The following is a 22,659-nucleotide window of genomic DNA, read 5'->3' as shown; positions in this document are numbered from 1 at the left end:
GGGTTACAGCAGTGTGGTAGTAGATGGGCCAGTGTGGACTGTGAGCCCCACAATTTCATTCATTCATTCATTTCAGCAGAATGGTCACTGCCCATCTGGCGTCTTCAGTCTACATACACCTCCCTCCTCTTCTACACAAATAGTACTACTCACAGTACTGCCCCTTACTTTTTATTTAAGAACTGATTTTGGACATTATGTCACAGCCACACACAGACAGCTTTCTAATTCTTTTTATGGCTGTATAGTACTCTATTATATAGATTTGCCATTCCCTGAATTGGCCCTCTATTGAGGAATATTTAAATTGCTTGCAAACCACCGAATGAATAAGCTTGTACTGCATGCCATTCTCCACAGCTGCAGGTATGTCTGTAAGGTAAGTTCATAGAAATGCAATTGCTGCATCGGAGGAGTATACAGGGGCAGTTTTGATAGGCACAGCCAAATTGTCCTTCAAAGGGACAGTCCTAATCACACTCCCATCAGCCCGCATGCCAGTGAGCATCTCCCATACCAATACTCTCACCACCTCATGTCATCATTTTAAAAAATACTTGCTAATCTGATGGGAGGAAAACTGGCATCTATATTCAGTTTTAATTTTCATTTTTCTTAAAATGAGTGAGGCTGAACATATTTTTATATATTTGGGTCTCTTGTCTGCTCAGAGGCTTTGCCCATTTTTTTCTATTGATTATCGGCCTTCTTCATATTGATTTGTAACACCTCCTTATAAATTAGGAAAACCAAGCCTCTGTCTGTAATACCAGTTGCACATAGTTTCTTCTTGTTTGTCATTTTTCTTCTGTCTTTGTTCATGGTGGGTTTTGCAATGCGGAACGTTTTTGTTTTTATGAGCTTGGATTTATCACTCTTTTCTCTGATGGCTTCTGAGCTCCGTATTATATTTAGGCCTTCAGTGGGGCTTTTGTAACCTCTCAGAGAAGAGGCATCAGTCACTGTGCCAGAGAGAAGAAAGGGAATCAGGGGCGCCTTGCACTTTCAGCCTCTTTTGCCTCCACAGCAGATGAGCCGTCTGCATGGAGCACACCCATTGTCCACAGCTCTTCACCCAGGTCCTGTTCCCACGATATCTGAGGATGCTCTGCACTTTGCTTCTCAAAGCATGTTTTGCCACTGAGCAGCACTGGCAACAGCTGGAAGCTCATCAATTTGCAGGATCTCAGGCCCCATCCCAGACCTACTAGACCAGAATCTGCATTTTACCAGGGTGGCCAGGACTTCTTGTGCCTGGTAAAGCCTGAGATACACTGCTCTGAGGCTCCACTCTCTTTTCCTAGGATCCTCCAAAAAAGTGAAAGCATTAATCGCTCAGTCATGTCTGACTTTTTGCAACCCTATGGACTGTAACCTGCCAGGCTCCTCTGTCCATGGAATTCTGTAGACAAGAATACTGAGTGGGTTGCCATCCCTTCTCCAGGGGATCTTTCTGACCTAGGGATCGAACCCAGGTCTCCTATATTACAGGCAGATTCTTTGCTGCTGAACCATCAGGTACTCCCAGGGAACTCTACTCAGTGCTCTATGGTGACCTAAATGAGAAGGGAATTCAAAGAGTGAATATGTATGACTGATGGACTTTACTGTACAGCAGAAACTAAAAATAATAGTTTATAGGACCTAAAACGGATCCTAGGGTCTCCTGACCCCCAGCCATATTTCCCTTAGACATAAGCTCCAGATTTTCAGCTCACCCAGCATGACCCCATTTGGGGAAATGAGCTCATGAACTGCTCAGGCCCCCTGCCCCCCACCACCATATGCCTCATTCCCATGTGGCCTCAGAAGAAGCAAGAATGGAATAAGGCTGTCAAAGTAGCACCATAATGCGTGTGAGCCCTGGGACTTTTCTGGTGGTCCAGTGGCCAAGACTCCACACCCCCCAGTGCAGGGGGCCCAGGTTTGATCCCTGGTCAGGGAACTAGATCCCACATGACACAGCAAGAAAAGATCCATCGGGCTGAACCTAAGACCCCATGCAGCCAGATGAGTAAATATATAAATAATTTTAAAAAATATATTGTATAGAGCCCTGAAGCCTATTTCCTCAGTCCTAACACAAAAAGAGGTTCCTCAGGGGCTGGGACAGCCTTCCACTGGCTCCTACCCAGCTATTTATTTACTTTTAGTTTCTGCTGTACATATATATCCACTCTTTTTAAATTTCTTTCCCATTTAGGTCACTACAGAGCATTGAGTAGAGTGCCCTGGGCTATACAGCAGGTTCTCATTAGTCATCTATTTTATATATAGCAGTGTATATATGTCGATCTCAATCTCCTAATCCATCCCACCAATCTCCCATTTCGCCCCTTCTTCCCTTCGTGGCAACAGTAGCTTTTTTTTTTCTACATCTGTGACTCTGTTCTGCTTTGCAAATAACTTCATCTGTACCATTTTTACAGATTCCATGTATAATCGATACTACATGGCATTTGTCTTTCTCTTTCTGACTTACTTCACTTTATATGACAATCTCTAGTTTCATTCAAAGCCACACCAAATGGCTTTATCTCATTTCTTTTTATGACTGAGTAATATTCCACTGTATATATGTACTCTATCTTCTTTATCCATTCCTCTGTCGATGGACATTCAGATTGCTTCCGAGTTCTGTCTACTGTAAATAGTGCTGCAGCGAACATCGGAGTGCAGGCATCCTTTCAAATTAGATTTTCTCCTATGCCCAGGAGTAGGATTGATGTAGGTTGCTCTGTTTTTAGTTTTTTAAGGAACCTCCATACTTTTTTACACAGTCCACCCAACTCTTTAATATGTGGGTGGGGGGGTACTTTGCAGTCAGACCACAATTTGAGGCTCAGCATTGCCACTTAACAATCTTAGGTAGATGGCTTAAGCCCCTGAGCCCCAGTTTCTCTCTCAAAGAGTCTATCTTCCTTACATGACTATGGAAAGGACCAACTGAGCTAACGTGAAGGAAGCACTCGGCAGTTCTTTGGATTTCCCTCTTCTCCCTGGAATGGAGGAAGGAAGACTAAGGTCTGAAATTATCCTGGGGGTGGGGGTGGCATGCAAGTGGGACACAGGAAGCCTGGGTTCTTTCTTTTTTAAAATGTCCTTTGCCAGAGCCAGTTCTTTTTTCCCTAGGGCCATCACTTCTTTGCTGGTTTTCCACTAAGTCTTATAAAGCATTTTATACTTAATGTCACAGTTGTCTTCTGGGGTGTGGCTTATTGAGGATTTGCAGTGGCCATGCCCTGTAATTACCTGGATGATGATGGTGGCGATCATGATGGTGGTGGTGAGGAGGAGGAGGAAGAAGATAGCAGTGGTGATGGTGGTGATGGTGATGGCAGTGTTTTTATTGTTCATTGAATTTATCATGAGCCAGGTATTGTTCTAAGTACTTTATTTACATTATCTAGTTTAATCCTCACAACAACCTGATAAATAGGCGGTCATTCTCATTATCCCATTTTATACACAAGAAAGACAAATTTATGACTTGTCTAAGTTCATCCCAGGCCCGGGATGTTGCTGGCTAGCTCCTGACCCTGCTGCTTGGCAGTAATCTCTTTGCCTTAAGAATGTAGCTGGAGGCTGAGCCCCCAGCCCTACCGTATGCACTGGCCCACGCTTCTCTTTGCCACCATTGTCAGACTCAAGTCAGGTCATCTCCCGGGTTGGGGGCAGCTCCTGAGGGAGGAGGCACTCAAGTTATCAATCCTTAGCGAGAGCCCTTTGTAGCCCAAACTCACCCTCCCAGTGGCTCTAGGATGACTTCTGGGGGTAGAGTTGGGTGTGCAGATGACAAGATGGTGAATTGAAGACCGTTTGTTCTAGGGACACCAGTGCCCTTGATGAGGAACTGCTGTGTTTTCTATTTGTCTGGTGACTCCTCCACTGCTGCCCCTTCTTCTCTCTCCCATGCCCACATGTGCCCCCTTCCTGGGACTGAGTCTGTGGCCCTGGGCTTTCCCTTTTACTCCAGCTCCAGCCTCCTTTCCCTGCAAACTGCCATCTGTCATGTCCAGCGAGCTCTTGGGCATGCCTTCTTGGCCACCTTATGATCCCTGAAAATGCCAAGCTCCTGCTCCCACCCTAGCTGGCCCTGCCCCGCTTCCCTCACTCCCCCACCCCGTGGACTTGCTCTGACCCACCACACCTGGCCACGCCCTCCCGCCCTAGCCTCTGGAACCCAGCACTTCTCCCCACTTTCCCTGTTACCTCTCGTGCCTGAGCTAGTACAGAAGTGGCCTCCCCACTTCACTATCTCCCTTGTGAGCCCACACCTCACCCCACTGCCAGGTGAATCTTCCAGAAACATTGTCTTCCCCAGATCAGAAACCACCCGTGACCCCTTCGGCCTCAGTGCTGAATTAGCGGCTCTCTCCTGGCCTGCCTGCTTCTCCTCCTGCCCCTGCACAAGCCCTCCCCTCGAGGCATATTCAGCGTCCCCTCCATGTCTTTGTCTGTTTCCCTTCCTGCCCTTAGCACCCTCCCTCCTCCTCTCTACCTGATGAGCCGTGGGTGCGGTGCTCAGAAGTGCAGGCTTCGGAGTCAGAAAGACCTGGGTTTGAATCTCTCTGCACCACACATTGGCTCTTGGGGAATTAACCTCTCTGCCCCTCGATTTTTCCATCTGTAAAATGGGGCTACACCACTTCTCAAGGCAGTGTGAGATTCAGGCAAGATGATGATTGTAAAAAAAAAAAAAGTGCTTCGTGCAGAGCCTGGCTGTACTGGGTGCTCTGCACGCTGGAGTTGTGCTATTGTTCCTCTGATGCTTCCCGTCCCGGTTCAGGTGCCTCCTCTGTCGTGAAGCCCTCCCTGATCACTGTGACTGACTTCACAGCACCTCCGGATGTACTATCCTATCGTCTCTGCGGGGCTCTGCTAGTTGTGGGATCATAGGCAAGTCCCCTTGCCTCTGGAGCCTCAGGTCCTTCATCTGTAAATTGATCTTGAAAATAGTACTTGCCTTGTAGGCTTGTGGCAAGTGTTAGTGAGTGAACGTATGTGAAGCTCATGGCATATAGAAGTCACCGTAGGAATGTTAAGTAGTTTTATTTTTACTACAGTCCCATGGCATCTCCTTTTTGTAAACTTCCTGTCCGCTAATGAACTGTAAGCGCCCCAAGTCAGGGACCAAGACTCCTACTTCCCTGGGGCCTCTCCAGCACAAGCAGGGAGTGGTGGGCCCTTGAGCCTCCTCCACTGGGCCTTCCCACTGTCTTGCCACCTGGCAGCAACTGCCTTTCCATCGGGCTGGCTTCCCAGGTGATGCTAGTGGTAAAGAACCCGCCTTCCAATGTAAAAGACATGAGAGACCGGGTTCAATACCTGGGTTGGGAAGACCCCCTGGAGGAGGGCATGGCAATGCACTCCAATATTCTTGCCTGGAGAATCCCCATGGATGGAGGAGCCTGGCAGGCTACAGCCCATGGGGTCCCAAAGAATCAGACACAACTGAAGTGACAGCACACACACACTGAGGCCTTCTAAGCTCCCTTAGTGCCAACATGCCAGATTCTGGGTAGGATTGTGCCTCACAGGGGATGTGACCTCCAGAGCCCCCCACCCTGCCCTTGAACGCCCTCTGTTTCTCCCAGGCCTCTGCTTTCTAGGAATCTCCCCCCAGGACCCAGGAGAGGCCCTCTGCCTTCTCCTTCCCGAGCTGCTGCCCCTGACTCAGTGAGGGACCCTAGGGCAGAGTGCAGCTACAAGGAGCAGGAAGGTGGGATTACTCGCTGACATGGGCCAGGGGCCAGTGCTGGGTGTTTATTGCCAGTGCCATCGACCCGCACAGCTCGATGTTTATCTGTCTTCCTGACACACCTAATTACCCAGGTTGCAGCTGCCAGAGCGTTTGCTCTTCCTAAATCATAGGCTCCCATCCCTCCTGTCGCCCAGGCCTCCAGGCCTCTGCCTGCAGAAGGCCTGCCATTGATTTTGCCGTTCCCATTTATGATCTACAAGGCTCTGCATCACTGTTGCACATTTTACCTTAATTAGTTTATTCTTCGGGGCGTCCCTGGTCAGCTCAGAAGCTAGGAGACTGGAACAAGGGAAGAGGCTAACGTGTCACCCTAACACCTCTGGCCACAAAGCCCAGAATCTGGCCCCATGTCAACACCCTAGGGCAGCAATTTGCACAGAACAGTGCTAGCTCTGCAGGATGCTAAGAGGTGAGCTGCAAAAAGGGGTGCCATGGCTGAGTATGTTTGGGAAAGGCTGGCTTACATGAAATTAAGCCTGTAATATACTGCAAGACTTTTCAAAGTTTTTTTTTTTTTTTTTTTCAAAGTTTTGATAGACTGATGTCCACTGAGAATCTCCAAGTGGGGGATGAAAGGCTCAGTCTTTCCTGAGCTCAGATAATCATGAAATCTTTTCTCCAGGCAGCTCACAGAGACCAGGTTCCACTAAGCACACTTTGGGAAATGTGAGCAGGAAGAATCGGGGGTAATTAGGCAAATAGAGGGAGGATCAAGTCACCCTGGGCTTGTTTTTTTTCCTCTTGCCTAGCTAAGGCAGGGACTCAGAGGTTTGAGAAAATTTTCCTACTGTACGCAGAGGTGCCCATCAGAGGTCTGCAGAGCCCCCACTGCTGAAGCTGCTTTCTCATCCAGCCCAAGCTTTGGTTGAGTTTAATCCTTGGTCAAATTTCAGGGGGAACTAGACAAGCTGCTGCTGCTGCTGCTAAGTCACTTCAGTCGTGTCCAACTCTGTGCGACCCCAGAGACAGCAGCCCACCAGGCTCCCCCGTCCCTGGGATTCTCCAGGCAAGAACACTGGAGTGGGTTGCCATTTCCTTCTCCAATGCATGAAAGTGAAAAGTGAAAGTGAAGTCGCTTCAGTCGTGTCCGACTCCTAGCGACCCCATGGACTGCAACCTACCAGGCTCCTCTGTCCATGGGATTTTCCAGGCAAGAGTACTGGAGTGGGGTGCCATTGCCTTCTCTGAGACACGCTGAGGTGTAGTCTAAAGAGGCCCTGGTTTGACAGAGAAGGGCAAGGGTCGCTCGCTATTGTGAAGGCTGGGCATCCGGAAGCTGCAGAACCATCCTCGGAGGCCCCCAGGCATTAGAAGGCGATGACAAGGCTGCCACTTGCCTGGGGAGCAGCCGTGAGTATGACAGTCCACAGTTCCTCTCCCGCAGTCCTGAAACCCAGAACACTCTGAAAGCCTCAAGTGCTTTTTTTAAGTTTGTGGGAAAGTGAATTGATAGCAAAACCTGTCCTGAGCTGATGTGAGCTATTTATGGGCTTTATTTATCCCACTTGGTGTGATATTCATATATTTCACTGCAGAAATATTAATGTGTTTAATTACAGGGTGTTGCCCTGGTTCCTGCTGGGGGTGTTATATAATAAATAGGGTGTGCATTGTGTTACCTTTCTGAAATGTGAAAGGGAAAATAATCTAAGTTTCTAAACATATCTGTTCCCCAGGGATTGTGACAAGGGCCTAGAGACCCAGGTGGTGCAGAGCAGCCAAGGGCCGTAGAGTTTTCCCCTGCAGTTCCCACAGCCATGCTGGGAGTGGGGAGGCCAGCTGTTACCCCCAACTCTCAGATGAAGAAACCAAGGCCCTAAGAGGATAAAGAACTGGCTTAGACAAATGGGAGTCAGAGCTAGACTTGGGCTCGGGCAGAGTCCACACCTGCGCTTCTGTCCTGATCGGGGTCCTCGGGAGTCCCAGTGAGCACCCACCCCCAGCCACGGCAGCTCTGGCAGACCCCCAGGAGCCCCAGTGGGCCCCCAGCAGCCACAACAGCTCTGTGCAGACCCTTGGGAGTCCCAGTGGGCACTCCCCCACCAGCCACAGACACCTGCAGGACTCCTGGATCAGCCTCCCGTTCCACTCGGGAAGGGCCTTCCCCTTCATGGAAACCGGTCTTTGCACGCCCAGAAGGGTCAGGCCAGGTGGCATGGCTCAGTCCCCGGGCCAGCTTCCCAGAGTCCAGCAAGTGTCCCTGAGGTCAAGTCCAGGCCCTACAGAGAATGCACCTTCCCCTGTGGGTCCCCGTGGTCTTAGGAGGGCCCCATGGGAGGCCACTCAGAGGGCAGCCTTTGTCCCCCTGAGTCAGAGCCCCCTGAGGACCCTTCCAAAAACAGCCGTCACCGGAACATGCTCACATTCATGCACTCACCCCTTCTCTGTCACGCGCATTCTCACACTCATTCAATCTCACACTTATACTCACTCATTTTTACTCACTCTTATTCTCATACACCCACTCACTCCTGCTTATTCCTACACACTTTCACACACTCTCTCACACACTCAGACACTCTCAACACACCCCTGCAGTGCAGGGCTGAAGTCCCTGAAGCACCTCAGAGGGTCTCCCGTCTATGAAACCAGAACAATCATTTCTGTCGAGGACCACCCCCAACTCTGGGGGGCGCTGTGCGCAGCCTCTGACCTGAGTTATCTCATTTATCCCTCGAGTTAAAGTGGAATGTAGTTATTATCGTTATCCCCATTTCCAAATAAGGAAGCTGAGGCTCAAATTGCCCACAGTCAACAACTAAATCCTGAAAGAGTCTCTGTAGAACCGAACCTGAGACTCAGGCCAATTTACTCAAAACCCCAAGTTTTAGCTGCCGCATCACCTGCTCCCCTCAGTCTGAGCCCGTTGCCTCTCCACTAACCCTTGCCCCATTAGTGCTGACCCCACTGCCATCCAGGTTTCTCGGGCTGTTGGTGATACCCCTGTCAGAGCTCAACTCCCAGCCCCACCCTCCATCTGGACTTTGAGACCCACCCACTGACGGGGACCATTTCTTCTGAGACCCACATCAGGCTCTGTGATTCAGCAGAGCATGCAGGGAGCAGCTCCTGGAGAAAGAGACATTCTTGGTTGAGTCTGGATGTGAAATACTGGCGATCCCAGGATGTCCCTCCTGGTGCCGCAGAAGCGTGGTGCAGACCATAAGATCCTGCTATTAAGGATCAGCTCTGACACACACTAGCGGTCACACTTCTTCCGAAGTTCCTGAGGCCTGGGCTGGCCATCTTCATAAGCTTCAGTGTCTTCCCTCAATTGAGAATAACTGGGTGTCCCCAGGAGAGGGGTCCCCACTGCCTGAGGGCTGTGAGGAGCGTTCACCGTGCAGCAGCTGACCCGTCCACCTGTGGCCCCAAGACCTGGGGCAGGCACCCCACCGACCACCAGCCTTCTCTTCCCTCCTGTCTCCAGGGGTGGCCACGTACACGGACAAGTTGTTCAAGTTCCGCAATAACCGCTGGGAAGACATCCTGAGTGACGAGGTCAATGTGGCCCGTGGCGTGGCCAGCCTCTTTGCCGGGCGCTCTGTGGCCTGCGTGGACAGGAAGGTGAGTCCAGGGGAACATGGGGGCCTGGGGAGAAGGGAGGCAGCGTGATGGCCAGGAGGAAGCGCCAGCAGACATCCCCAGACAGAGCACGGCTCCCAAGGGCAGAGCTCAAGGCCACTCCCAGGGCCTTGCACAAAGTAGATGCTAACATCCTTTCACATCCTTTCTCCCCTGAGGCCCTCCCGGCAACCAGGGGCTGTCATCATTGTGTCTGCTGGACAGAGGACACTGAGCCCCAGCGTGGGGCAGGGGCCTGCCTGAGGACCCAGAATGGATTGGTGATGTGGCTCAGATGTGACTCAGAATCAGTCAGCTCGTAACCTTGTGTTCGTTCATTCAACTCAACTCATTTATGAAGTGCCAACTATATGCCAGGCACTGAGCCATCAGGCCCCCTCCCCCATAAATATTTATGGAACAAATGAAGGCATAGCAAAGGGGCTCATGAGCGGGTGAGTGGAGGGTTGCCTGAATGTACAGTGCCATTCAAAGCACCATCGATACCTTCCTGCCCTGCTGGTCCACCCGGCATACAACTGCTAACTCAAAGTGTCGGGGAGAAAGGCCAAGTGAGGAGGGAAGCAGCAGCTGCAACCATCCGTCCTGTGAGGGGGCCCCGCCCGGGCATCCCAGCCAAGCCAGCCAGAGCCAGAGCGTGGCGTGGCGCTGATTCATCCCCTCCTGTCACCTGCTCCCCTGCCGCCCCTCCTTGGCTTTTACAAAACATCATCACTAAATCAGGGACCCAGCTGCTGCCCAGCTTCCAGGGGAGCGTCTCTGGTCCCCATTGTGGGAGTTGGGGAGAGGGGGCCAACTCATTTGGGATTTGAGATGGCACCAAGGGGATTGGGGATTCAGAGTGAATCTTCACAGCAGGGGCCTCCAGGCCTTGGGAAAAGGCAGGTGCCAGGTATAAATATTTATTTCTTAACAAGCTGGTGCTAGGAAGAGCAGCCAAGCTGGGCTGTGAAGCCACATTTAGCCCTGACCTGAATCTGTGCCACCTGGACTCCCGCCTGGTGGGAGGAAAGGGGAGGAGGCTCCATGAGAGCCCCAGGGAGTGGGGAGGATCTGGGGGGCGGGGAGGGGCACCAGGCCTGGCCTCTGAGAGGCCTCTTCCATCTCCTCCTGGCTTCCAGTCTCCTTAGCCCCTTCAGGACCAGGGTGCCCCACACCCAGCTAAGGCAGGAACCGTCTCAGCACCGGTAGGAGGGTCTGAAGGTTAATCACAGAGAGACGCACTCTGTCCTAACAAGGTCACCTACACACCCACGCATTTAACCACAGGACAGAGGCACCATGTGAAGTGCAAAAAGAAAAAAGGGGGAAAAAAGACACTTTGGCATGAAGCACAGTAGGCAGGCACTTAGCAGCTCGCTCACTCCCTACTCAGACCCAGCCTCAGGAAACTAGAAAGCACCGGTCTGTCTGCCATCAGAAGAGGGGCTTCTGTTTGTGTTCAGCCACCACCTTGGCAACCCCCGAGGCCCGAGAACCGTGGAGAGGTCAAGGCTGAGTGGAAGCTGAGAGACAGGGATGCAGTGTGGTGCAGGAAAACACGAGAGCAATCGTAACAGTAGGAATATAATATTAACAGAACACTAATAATAATAGCTATTATGCTTATTAAACTAACCCCGTGCCAAGCTCTGTGCTAAGTGATTCCCATTCACCATCTTACTGAATTTTCAAAAAAGCCAATGAGGTAAATGCTGTCATTATCCCCATTTTACAGATAGGGAAACTGAGGCTTCTGGCACTTAAGCAACTGACCTTGTTACCATATAGCAAGTGACAGGCAAAGCCAGAAATTGAGTCCTGCCTAGCTGAAAATAGTCAGACACCTTTTTACCTCCCTGCTACCCTGCCTTTGGGTAAACCTGTACCAAATACACATTTCTAACCACAGGTTCTGTTACAGCCTTTGACCTACTCCTCCCTCAGCCCCACAGCCCCTAGCTGGGGCCTGTTAGTGTACCTGATTGGTGGTCTCTGGACCAGCAGCATCAGTGTTGTTAGAAATGCAGATTCTCAGGCCCCACCCTCCAGACCTACCCATCAGAACCACTGGGGGTGGGGCCCAGCAGCCTGGGTTTCAACTAGGCCCAAAGGTGACTCTGATGTATGCTAAGCTTGGGAGCTTTGCGCCAGGTAAAAGTCTCAACCCCTACAGTGTGCTGTTCTCTCCCTCTCCCCTCGCAGCCCTCATCCATTCTCTGCCCCTAACCTGGAACACCGCTGCCCTTCGTCTTCAGCTGCCTCATCACTCATCCACCTTTCTGGATCCAGCCCAAAGCCGATCTCTTACAAGAAGCGTTCCCTGATCGATAATGATTATGCCTCATGTTTATATAGCATTTTTATCTTTTCAAAGTCCTTTCACATGCGTTGTCTCATTTCATCTTCTCAACGACCCTGCCAGGAAGCAGGGGGGGCTACGATTCGCATGTAACACATGAGGAGGTGCAGCCAAAGTGGGTGAGGAACCTGCCCAAGGACGTAGAGCCAGTTAGGGGCAGAGCTTGGACTGGGATCCAGACTCACAGCCCTAGACCAGTGGTTTTCAGGGTGCGGTTCCTGAAACAGCTGCACCAGCTTTACCTGGGAACTTGTTAGAAATGCGGATTTGAGGGTGCCCTCCAGACCTCCTGAATCAGAAACTCTGGGGATAGGACCCAGCATCCAGGTTGCTTTCACAACCACCACCCCCCTGCCCCTGCCTGCTGCCAGTTGATTCTGAGGTAGACTAAAGGATGGGTAACACTGCCCTGGACCCAAAGCTGCAGGAACATCTTCCTTCCCCTGGAATCAGCTCCCCCACCCACAATTACCGTGGTCAAGTTCACATGTGACTTTCTGCAGTCTTCTAGAACTGTAACACATCTCCAATTTTTCTATTTTGTCAACCCAATACACTGATGTAAGGAACTAGGTATAACCACATTTTATAAATATCCTGATTTCTAGCAGAGTGCATTTCAGTTCATTTGGGCTTAATTGCCCATTTGCCGATGCGATTGCTAACAGCTGGTAGGGTCAGGCAGCGTCACGGTAAAGGCGCACTTTCCCCTTTGGCCCCATCCGTTCGCTCTTCATCCAGTCATTCCACACACGTACACCAAGCTCCTGGGATGGGCAAGAATCTTTCAAAGTTCTCCCTAACCACAAATGATGTTGTAAAGCAGTGCGACTCAGACTTCAGTTTTGCTTAGGGATCATATGGGGATCTTGTGGAAATGCAGATTCTGATTCGGCAGGTCTGGGCTGGAGCCTGAGAGTCCGTATTTCTAACATGCTTGCAGGTGACACGGATGCTGTTGGCCCAGGGACGGTCTTGAGTAACAAGACTCAGGTAGCCGAATCAGAATCTGCATTTTCACGAGATCCCCACATGATCCCCACGCAAAACTGAAGTCTGAGTCACACCGCTTTAAACATCATTCAGGTAGCAGGCTAGAGACCCAGAGAACCAGAAATGAAGAGGCAGAAAAGTCTTTATGGAGCTGGAAACTGGAACAGCTCCAGTTTCCTCCCCCGACATGCCACACCTTGCGTTTTATATTCCGGGAACATTGAACAAACTGTTTGCAGCTTCCCAACACACGGTATACATCACTCTTTGTCTCATCTCTGTCTGGAAGGTTCTTTCCCCTCCACTTCACCCGGCCGAGACTCCTCGTAGAAAACCTTTTCTGAACTTTCTGTGGCCAGGCGCCCTTCCTCTGGGTTAGGAGCCCTTCTTCTGTGTACCCGGGAAACCCTGTACCCACTCTTAATCAGACCTGTAATTGCTGACACGTCTGATTCCCCCAGGAGAACCTGAGCACCTTCCTTGCTTCACCTACCTGTTAGCCCCAGGTGGCTCTTAATCAACTTCCCCGAAGAAAATGGTTCCAAAGGGATAAAGTGACCAGTTAGGTGAGAGAGGGCTCTCATGGGACCACTGGGGAAGAAATAAAAGAAAGTAAAGAAGGCTGAAAAGAGGGCAGAGACAGAGCGCGCCGTGCTGTCTTAAATTCAGCTATTTCTCCCAGGTTGTTTTGTGCTCATGGCTTCCTTTGTTGTTGTTGTTTTTAATTTTATTTTTTATTGAAGTATAGTTGATTTACAATGTTGTGTTGGTTTCAGGATACAGCAAAGTGATTCATCTATACCTACATACATACATATATATATATATTAGATTCTTTTCTCTTACAGGCTATTACAAAATACTGAGTATAGTTCCCAGTGCTATACAGCAGCTTGTCAGCTTCCTTAAAGCCAGACTATAAGCAACCTAAGGACAAAGACTTTGTCTGAAGTACATTTATAACCCAGGACCTTGCACATCATTGGAGCTCAAGAAATATGTACTGTCTGATTAATTGGAGGGAAACGCTGCAAGGGATAAGAGGAAAGCTAGAAAACTGATTGAGAAATTGTGTGGATCTCTTGGGGGAAAGAAAGCATCCATTGAAGAAATAACACCATTATAATAACAGGCAGGAAAGAATCTTTCATCAGCCGTGTTTTGGACTAGAGAGGAGAATGAATACAGTAACAAGGAACTGGTGCCCAGGGCTTCTCCTGGATGCAAAGGGGGAAATATATATATATATATTTGAGACACTGTTATAAAGGCAGAAGCAATATACAATTTCTTTCTGGTACAGGAAAAGCAAGGGGTAGAAGTGGGAAGGAGGAGCCTGATGTGGCTGAACCTCTTGTGCCATCCAAATTAAGGAGTGAAGAAGTATGGGGTGGGGATGGGGGAGGGAGATGGCTCAGGAATTTGCTTGTCATCTTGGCTGGAGCAAGCTTGAATGGGAGAGAGACTGAGAATAATGGGAATTGGTAGATCAATCAATCAGCAAATATTTATTGAGCAGCTACCCTGGCTGGCAGCTGGAGAGAGCTCAGCTGGAGGGAGGCACATTAGAAAATTGTCTATAAAAAGGTGGTTGTGGGGGAGAAGGAGGGATGTTCTTCTGGAACAGGAGAGAAGGGGAAGCACTGTGCTGTAGGACTCTGGGGGCATCCCACACTTCGTAGCCTCTGTGAAAAAGCACCTCTGGAGCCGTGTCGTGTAAGGTCATGCACGCCAGACCCCAGGAGCAGAGCCAGACCCCAGGAGCAGAGCCCGAACCCCGAGAAAGAGCTATGGTCCTGTGAGTGGAGGGGGGATCTGCTTCCGGGCCCCCAGATGGTCCTGCTCACTGACCCTCCTTCCCTTCCTGCTCAGGGCTCCGGACGCTACTCCATCTACATCGCCAACTATGCCTACGGTAACGTGGGCCCTGACGCCCTCATCGAAATGGACCCCGAGGCCAGTGACCTCTCCCGGGGCATTCTGGCGCTCAGAGACGTGGCAGCTGAGGCTGGGGTCAGCAAATACACAGGTAGGCAGAGTGGAACAGGGGGACCTATGAGCTGGAGGGGCTGGGGGCTAGGTCTAGGCTTCAGGCCCCACAAGGCTGAGTCTAATTCATCAGAGCCCACAGGAGAGGGTGCGTCTGTGCCCTGGGGAGGGAAGGTGAAGGTTTTATTCTATCCCACCACCCACAGACGGCTTCCTCAAAGGCCGCCTCTCCAGATGATGGGACATCTGGTGGGGTGGGCTTTGGCGGGCACAGTGGGTGACGTCGGACATAGCCCAGAAGATCACCGCATCTTTCTCTCTTTGGAACCCCTTGCCCCATTCTCTGCTGTAACCCAAGTGATTGGGTGAACAGGTTCTGTAGGAGAAAACTGACAAATCACAGAGGCCAAGATTTAAAGCATTTTTTATTGCCAAACAGCAGATGAAATTATTTACTTACACATAAGCAGCCAGGAATTGAGTGCTAAATCCCTAAGCTTCAGCTGGGTCCCGTCTCAGTAAACTGAGCTCAAAGAATTGTGTTCTTATTCCCAAACCTCTCCAGCACTTTTTTTTTTTAAGGCACACTCCCCCCACATCTTTCAGAATGGGGGACCTATTGTCAGAGTCTCTGACAGGGAGATCTTTCTAGGGAAGGCTGTTTTTCTAATTCCAGCACGGCTGCTGACTAAACTCTGATAATCTGCCAATAGACTGCTGATGGCAGAGCAATCTAGTTCCTGTTTAGGATGCCAAAAATCAGGAAGCCAGAGCTGTACACAACTTCTCACGTGTACTCTGGCCTCATTGACACCCTACCTGCACCTTGAATGTAGAAATTCTCTGAGCAGTTGACCTTCCTGATATGTCCGTCCCAACTGGCACTACAGAATTCCAAGTGGCAGCCTACCTGGTTCCAAATCTGGGGGCTGGAAGGATCCTTGATGGGTCATTTGGGCCACTCCCCTGCCTTCAGCCACCTGGGTAATGGCATAATCTCAAAGTCCTCCCCAGAAACGATTGTCACGGCCTCCCCTGAGTTTACGATGCCTTTCTCTAGCCAGCCCTCCACCTCAGTGAAAGGGGGAGATTGATGTTAACCTGTCTGACAAAGTTTGTGGGAACAAATGACTAGACAATAAAATAGTTTACACAGCTCAAGCCCCATCAAAGAGTGCGAGAGCTCTGCATGGGAGCGAGCAGCAAAGAGGCTGAGTGTCAGCAGTAAACCATGTTTTCCTGGGAAAAGGAATAAACATGCAGGAGCTTCAGCCTCGACTTGTACAGTCAATTTTTCTGAATAGTTCCCAGTTTTGCGCACTGGGCTGGCTTGGCAATTAAGTGCCTTGATCTGCAGAAGGAGGGTGGGCTGGGGAGATGAAGCGCTTGAAAATGATGAGCTGGAAGGCAAGCAAGGTCTGGGAGCGAGGGCTGTACACAGAATCAAAGAATTCATAAGGTTGCAGCAGGGTGTGAGCAAGAGGGGACATTGTTCATGCCGGCAGGCTGGCAGGGGGGCTGGCAGAACCAGGGGTGGGGAAGGAAGGCTGGCAGAACCAGGGGTGTCTCCAAGACAAGACAGCTGAGGAGCACGGGTGGGGATGGGGGCACCGGGCAGCTGTGCCAGGCTGTGCTGGAAGGACCAGACAGCTCAAGGAAGGGACAGCAGTTTCTATGGAGCATGCAGGCAAGCCGGGGCAGCTGGCATGCCCAGAGGACACGTTAGAGCAGCTCTGCAGATTTCCAAGAGCCATTTGGCTGACAAGAACCTATTTGGCCCACCAAGTTACTATTCTGTCTACCCGCCTTCCCCAGCCCACCCTTTCCCTGCCCGCCAAGACCCCCAACGCTACCCTGCAGCCCCCATAGTCACTCTGTTCACAACACATGGACATCTGGCTGGAAAACTAGCCCAGATGCCCCCTCAGGAATGGACCCCAAAGGTAACAGCCACCACCAGAGCCCAGCCTGATTGCCAAGGCTCTGACACATGGCCAAGGCTCAGCTCCAGGAGGGTGCCCTGGGCCCTGGGAGAGATGTAGACAGTGAGGAGCAGGGCCTGAACAGGCTGGGAGGGAAGCAAGCCTCGGTCAGCTGTGCAGTCAGAGAGCCGCATGTCCCTGGAGCCAAGGCACACAACACCCATCTGCCCGATGGACCACAGAGAACTACCCGTTTGCAAAAGAACAGATCAAGGTCCAGAGAGGAGAAAGGACTTGCCCAAGGTCACACAGGAGGTTTACAGAGACACTAGCACTTAGAGCCCCAGCCGCTGATACCTAAACTACCAGAATCAGCTGACCTTTCAAACGACCTCCAGCTTGAGAATCCTGCTCCAGCATGCAAGACAGGAGGGGCTGGTGAAGAAGGAAGAGGTGCACCCACCAGAAACGCAGCCCCAGGGATTGGCCCTCTGGACTTTAATTGCGACTCCCGGTTTTTCTGATTGAAACAGCTGCCTGGCCTGGTCTACTCAGGGAAGCAGGGGAGTTGGCCCGAGCATCCCGGGCTGCAGGGCGGGCAATGGCGAAGCCCACACCCGGCTGTCGGGCTCCGCGGGAGGGGGAGGGGAGGCATCCTCTCTAGACGCCCGACTCCGCGGCCGGCCGCCGCTCTGCTGGGTCACAGTGCCATCTAGCGGCCAGCGCGCCCGCTCTCGGGGGACTCGAGGGTCCCTGGAGGCGGCGCAGCCCGAGCCTCGCATGCAGAGTTGAGCAGCGGGAAGATCACTCCCTGGTGGTTCCTGGTTCTCCTAGCCCCGGCTTCCCCAGCTGCCCGCAGCCTCTTATAGCCTGAACTGCCCTGCATGGGAATCCTAAGAACTAGTTCTCCCCATGGCCGAGAGCCTGTCAGGAACTCGAGGGGACCAAGAGTTTTGCAGCCGCCTCTATGGCCCCCCAGTGATCTCAGACATGTCCCCACGCCTCTCTGAGCACCTTAAATTAGCCCTCTAGCAGAGCTGCTACGTAGCCAGGATCTGGAGCCAGAGTGCTGGGTGCAGATTTTGCTTCCACCACGTCCTCCTGCCCAGGCAATAGAGAGCAACTTATTAACCCCTCTGAGCCTCAGTTTTCTTGCCTGCAAAATGGGAATATTAAAAGAGGTAAACATAGGGCATGCCTGGCACAGGGCCTGGCACACAGACAGTACACACAAGTGTATTGGACATCCGCACCCTGCTCTGAGGTTCTGACAGAGGGATGCTGGTCATTTCCTGAGTGTAGGGAGCACAGCCACGTGCTTTGTTGCTTAGTTGTATCTGATGCTTTGGGACCCCATGGGCTGTAGCCCCCCAGGCTTCTCTCTCCATGGGGATTCTCCAGGCAAGAATACTGGAGTGGTTGCCATGCCTTCCTCCAGTGGATCTTCCCAACCCATGGATCGAACCCAGGTCTCCCACACTGCAGGTGAATTCTCTACTGTCTGAACACAGAGGGAAGCACAAAGCAAGCAGGACCGGCCCCTGCCCTGGAGGTATTCTCCATGTGTCTACACCGGCGTGTCCTCCAGGGCACCGGTGTGGGCATTTTAGCCCTATTCCCGCTGGAATCCATCTATTTTTCCCTTCTTCCCTCTGGACCCTGCCTCTCCCCAGCCTCTACTTTTTCTGAGGACCTATGCGATTTGGCCTCACCCTTTTAGGGAGCATCTGTCCAGGCTGCAAGGTGGTGATTAAAGAAGCCTTAAAAGAAATTTGGAAAGAAAATGAAGGTGGATTTACAATGTTGGGTGGAGAGTTTTGCTGTTGGCTGGGAGCAGTGTAGAACAAAGCAGCGGGCAGATCTGATTTATAGAAAGTCATTATTGGAGGAGACAGAGATGCCTAAAGCCCAGCTGAGGCCTTCTGGCGGATCCCCACTAGCCAGCTCCAGAGAAGGGGCGGTAGCCTGGGGACCTCAGAGCCTCCCGGGTTCCCAGGCGGGTGCTAGCCTTTCAGTGAGTGTGCAGCCAAATGTGTCAGCTGGGGACAGGCAAGGCTAGAGCGACAGACTCCTCAGCCAGGGCCTGGGACCCCCGGGGAGTGCAACCACAGGCCTGCCGGGGGTACCCAAAGCCCCAGTCAACACACAGTGTCAGATGCATTAGATGACTGACAAGAAGGGACATCGTTTTTTATTTAAAGCAAGCACAGATGTATTACAGAATGCAAATGCAATCTTGGTATGCATTTTCTTCAGCGAAAACAACTGAGTTTTATTTTAATGTCGAGCGTATTATGGCTGGCCATTCTGGGGCCTTATCAAGAGTACAGACCCCTCTTCTAGGGAGAGGGAACTCGAGTAGAAGTGTTTGAGAGCACCCTGTGGGGAGAGAGTGGCTCTGGAGTCACTTGGGCATGGGTTTCAGCTATGATCCATTGCCCCCTACCTGAGATTACGCCTCTGTGAGCTTTGGTTTCCTCACCTAGAAAATGGTGAGGTGAGGTGAATCACACAAAACCTAGGACACGGGACTGAACCACAGAGCATCTCTTCCTGCCCCTCCTTTTCCAGCCCTCTCTTATGAAATAGCTTCTTCCAGCCCTGCCTGGGGGCAGGGCAGGGGAGCACATAGAGAAGGACTTCGCTCCTGCACCCACCAGGCGCCCAAGGTTTGGAAATCCCCACCCAGCAGACAAGTGATGGGGGTTGTCCTCCCGCACCCCCCCACCCCCTCAATCTTCTGCAGGGACAGGCTGGAGGGATTAGAGACGAGTGGGAATATCCTTGTCTAACACCCTCCATCCTTGCACGCTTGGAACCATTCCCAGCGCCTGGACGGCTCTCACAGGGTCGGGGGCAGCAATACCAGCACCAACACCGTATTATTGTGTTAGAAGCTTCAGGAAATGTGGGCTGTTACCATCCTGCCCGTCTCACACCCCCTTCTCCAACACACACACACACACACACACACACACACACTGTTCATTCCTCCACCCCTTCATGCCACTGCTTTGCTACTCTTAATATCTTGGACGTTCTTGGCAGCCTGCAGTCCTTAGCATCCACTGGAATCATTAATCAGCAGAATAATCCCACAGGTCCCAAGTTCCTTGTCTAACAGCCTCACTGCAGAGCCTCCATGGTGCGGACTGTGAATGGGCCCAGGAATCCACTCCCAGCCACACTTATCCTGAGGTCCAGCTTGGAGGATGCCCTGAAAAGTAGAGCTGGAAGGAGCCTTGGAGACCTTCTCACCCCACCCCCACACCATTTCACAGGGAGGGAGACCAATGCCTGGAGGGCACACTCCCCAAGTTCTTGCCACTCTAGGCAGTCCCTGGAGGCTCTTCCTTAGCACAGTGAATCCCCCGCCTCTTCATCCCAGCCCCTCTGCTGTACTGTTTGGGGTGGTGCAGCAGCATGCCCCCAACTTCCTACAACACTCTTTCCCTTCCCCACCCTCAACCATGAGGGCTGCCCTCATGTGGTTTGAGAGATGGATTGTTGTTGTTCAGTCACCCAGTCTTGTCCAACTTTTTGCGACCCCGTGGACTGGAGTATGCCAGACCTCCCTGTCCCTCACCATCTTCTAGAATTTGCCCAAGTTCACGTCCATTGAGGTGGTGATGCCATCCAGCCATCTCATCCTCTGATTCCCTCTGCACCTAAATTGGATTTGGGTCTGCATCTCCCTCCCCAGAGGTTTAGGGGTGCAGTTCTTAAGAGTGAGCAAGGCTTGCCCCCTGGGCTCAGAGCCATGGAGCTGGTCATCAAGGGGTGCCAGGAACCGACCGGAGAAAGAGGGGTCCACAGGAAAGCATTTTCCCCATGACCCTCTCTCCCACCCAGTCTGGTGGGCAGAGTGAAAAGCCTTCAGGGAGGGGTGCGGAGGGAGCCGCATTCATACTCAGCAGCAGAACAAGGAGGTCTTTGAAGCTTGAGAGTATTAGCAAAATAAAGTGATATTATTCTCCCAGCAGGTGGGAAATACTGGCACTAATGAGTCTGTGGCACTTGACGTTTTTCCAAGGTACCTTCCAAATACCAGCTCATTTAATAATTATGACAGCCCAAGAAGGGGTTATTATTATCAGTCTCGAGTTATAGGTGAGAAACCAGATGCCTGGAAAGGCTCGGTGACGTGCCCAAGGCCACACAACTCGAACTTCCTGACCACCCCCCCATCTTTCCCACCACCAGTGCGCCTCTCTAGCCCCAACTGCGGAGCTGCGTGCCCCCAGGAGAATATTCTGGCCTCAAGTATAAAGGAATTAATTGATGTAAAGTGGAGTTTAACTCCCTATTGGGACATCATTTTCCAAGGCTGAATAAAGATGTTCCTAACTGCCCTGGGGTTGTCCCATAGGGTGTGTGCTAAACCTCAGAGGCCATGAAACAGGGTGGGTATGACAGAAGACAGGGCGAAGTCAGGAAAAGAGCTACGGGAGAGGGCAAGGTCTAGGCAAAAGATCCTTCCTAGATAACGGGCCTCTGTCATTGACCGGGCATGGAGTGGGATGGTCAGGCTGCACTTAAGATGAATGGATTTTATTGGTCTGAAGAGCCCTTACACGATGGACCTGGGAGTAGTGTTCCCCTTTTGGCCTCAGAGAGGGGTGCAGGTACCTGGCTGCCCCTGCTTCAGATCCCCTTAGACCCTCCATCCTGAGTCTGCTACAGCTGGTGCCCAGGAGGCTAGCTCCCTGACTGTCGACTCACCTGCTCCCCAACTGTGTGGTGAACTTGCCAAGAAGGAGTTGTGGGTAACATCTCTGTTATGGTCCAGTTGCCATGGCAATAAATTGTCACTAATTAGTAGTGTGGTTACCATGGCAATTTTCTAGTAATTACAGGTTACAAATGGTGCAAGGCTTCAACCCAACCCAATTAGTTAATTAGAAAGATTTAGAAATTTGTCCAAGAGGGAAATAACCTGCTTTGGAGAAAATGAAGGGAATGTGTCACAGCTTGGGAGTCAGAGGCAGAGAGGAAATTGGAGGATGCTGGAGCGGGGGAAGAAGGATGGAGTTGCAGGGCAGCAAGTCCTCGAGTCCCACCTGGAATTGTTGGGGGTCCAGACAAAATGGAGGATTTCTCACCGAAGCCTGCTCCTGGCCTGGAGTCTGGCAAGACAAGGGCAGGACCAGCAACCACTTAGCGGCAACTCCTTGAATGGGCAGAAGAGGTGCCCAGGTAGTATAGTAGCCCGGCACCCTCCCTGCTGACTTAGGAAAAGAAAAGCATCTGAAAGCCCCATGCATGGCTCTCCTAATGAAAATGCCTGGCCTGTGCAACTTGGATGACACTCCCTGGAAGCATTGTGGATTCAGGGGCTCTGTTTTCATGAGGCTTGGGCTCACCTTGAGAGTTAATTAGATTCCCTGGGGGGAATCGGGAGACACAGGGCCCAGAATGTGTTAACAAGGAGCCCCACAAGGACCCCCATAGCAATGCCCTTTGCCCCAGTCTGTTCCCCTGCCCCCAAAGCTGGCCCCTGGTGGGCAGGCTCCACAGGTGAGAAAGGTCCCATGATTTCCTCCAAGGAGAAATCTCAGAGAAGAAAAGGGCCTGGGGACCAAGAAAACCTCCATCCCAAATTCAGTTCAGTTTAATCACTCAGTCGTGTCCAACTCTTTGCGGCCTCATGGACTGCAGCATGCCAGGCTTCCCTGGCCATCACCAACTCCTGGAGCTTACTCAAACTCATGCCCATCAAGTCGGTGATGCCATCCAACCATCTCATCCTCTGTCGTCCCCTTCTCCTCCCACCTTCAATCTTTCCTAGCATCAGGGTCTTTTCAAACGAGTCAGTTCTTCACATTATCCATAGTAGAAACCTCTGCCTTGTCTGGAGGTGGGCTAATGAGGGAGCTTGGCTCAGCATCACTCAGGTCTACTGAGCTCTCATTTATTTATTTTTAAAAATCACATTCTTCTGAGTGCCCTAGTAAACTGCTGTTATTGTACTGAACAGCTCTTCAGAGCAGTACTTTCCAGACTTTTCCATGCAGGTAAACCCCCCAGGATCCTGTTAGAATGCAGGTCCTGGTCGGGTGAGTAGG

General features: G+C 51.5%; 1 protein-coding gene across 2 annotated transcripts in view; it reads left to right on the top strand.

Annotated features, from left to right (window-relative positions):
* The window catches only part of CRTAC1 (cartilage acidic protein 1), a 151,677-nt gene that overhangs the window by 99,453 nt on the left and 29,565 nt on the right, over nucleotides 1-22,659 (top strand). For both annotated transcript variants that reach the window (NM_001205325.1, NM_001191289.2), the window contains 2 exon segments: nucleotides 9,195-9,331; nucleotides 14,556-14,712. In NM_001205325.1, coding sequence (NP_001192254.1) covers nucleotides 9,195-9,331; nucleotides 14,556-14,712 — 294 coding nt within the window.

This window comes from Bos taurus, chromosome 26 (assembly GCF_002263795.3).
Source record: "Bos taurus isolate L1 Dominette 01449 registration number 42190680 breed Hereford chromosome 26, ARS-UCD2.0, whole genome shotgun sequence".
Taxonomy (NCBI): Eukaryota; Metazoa; Chordata; class Mammalia; order Artiodactyla; family Bovidae; genus Bos; species Bos taurus.
The sequence above is the reverse complement of the archived record's forward strand: the minus strand, read 5'-3'. Positions and strand labels throughout refer to the sequence as shown.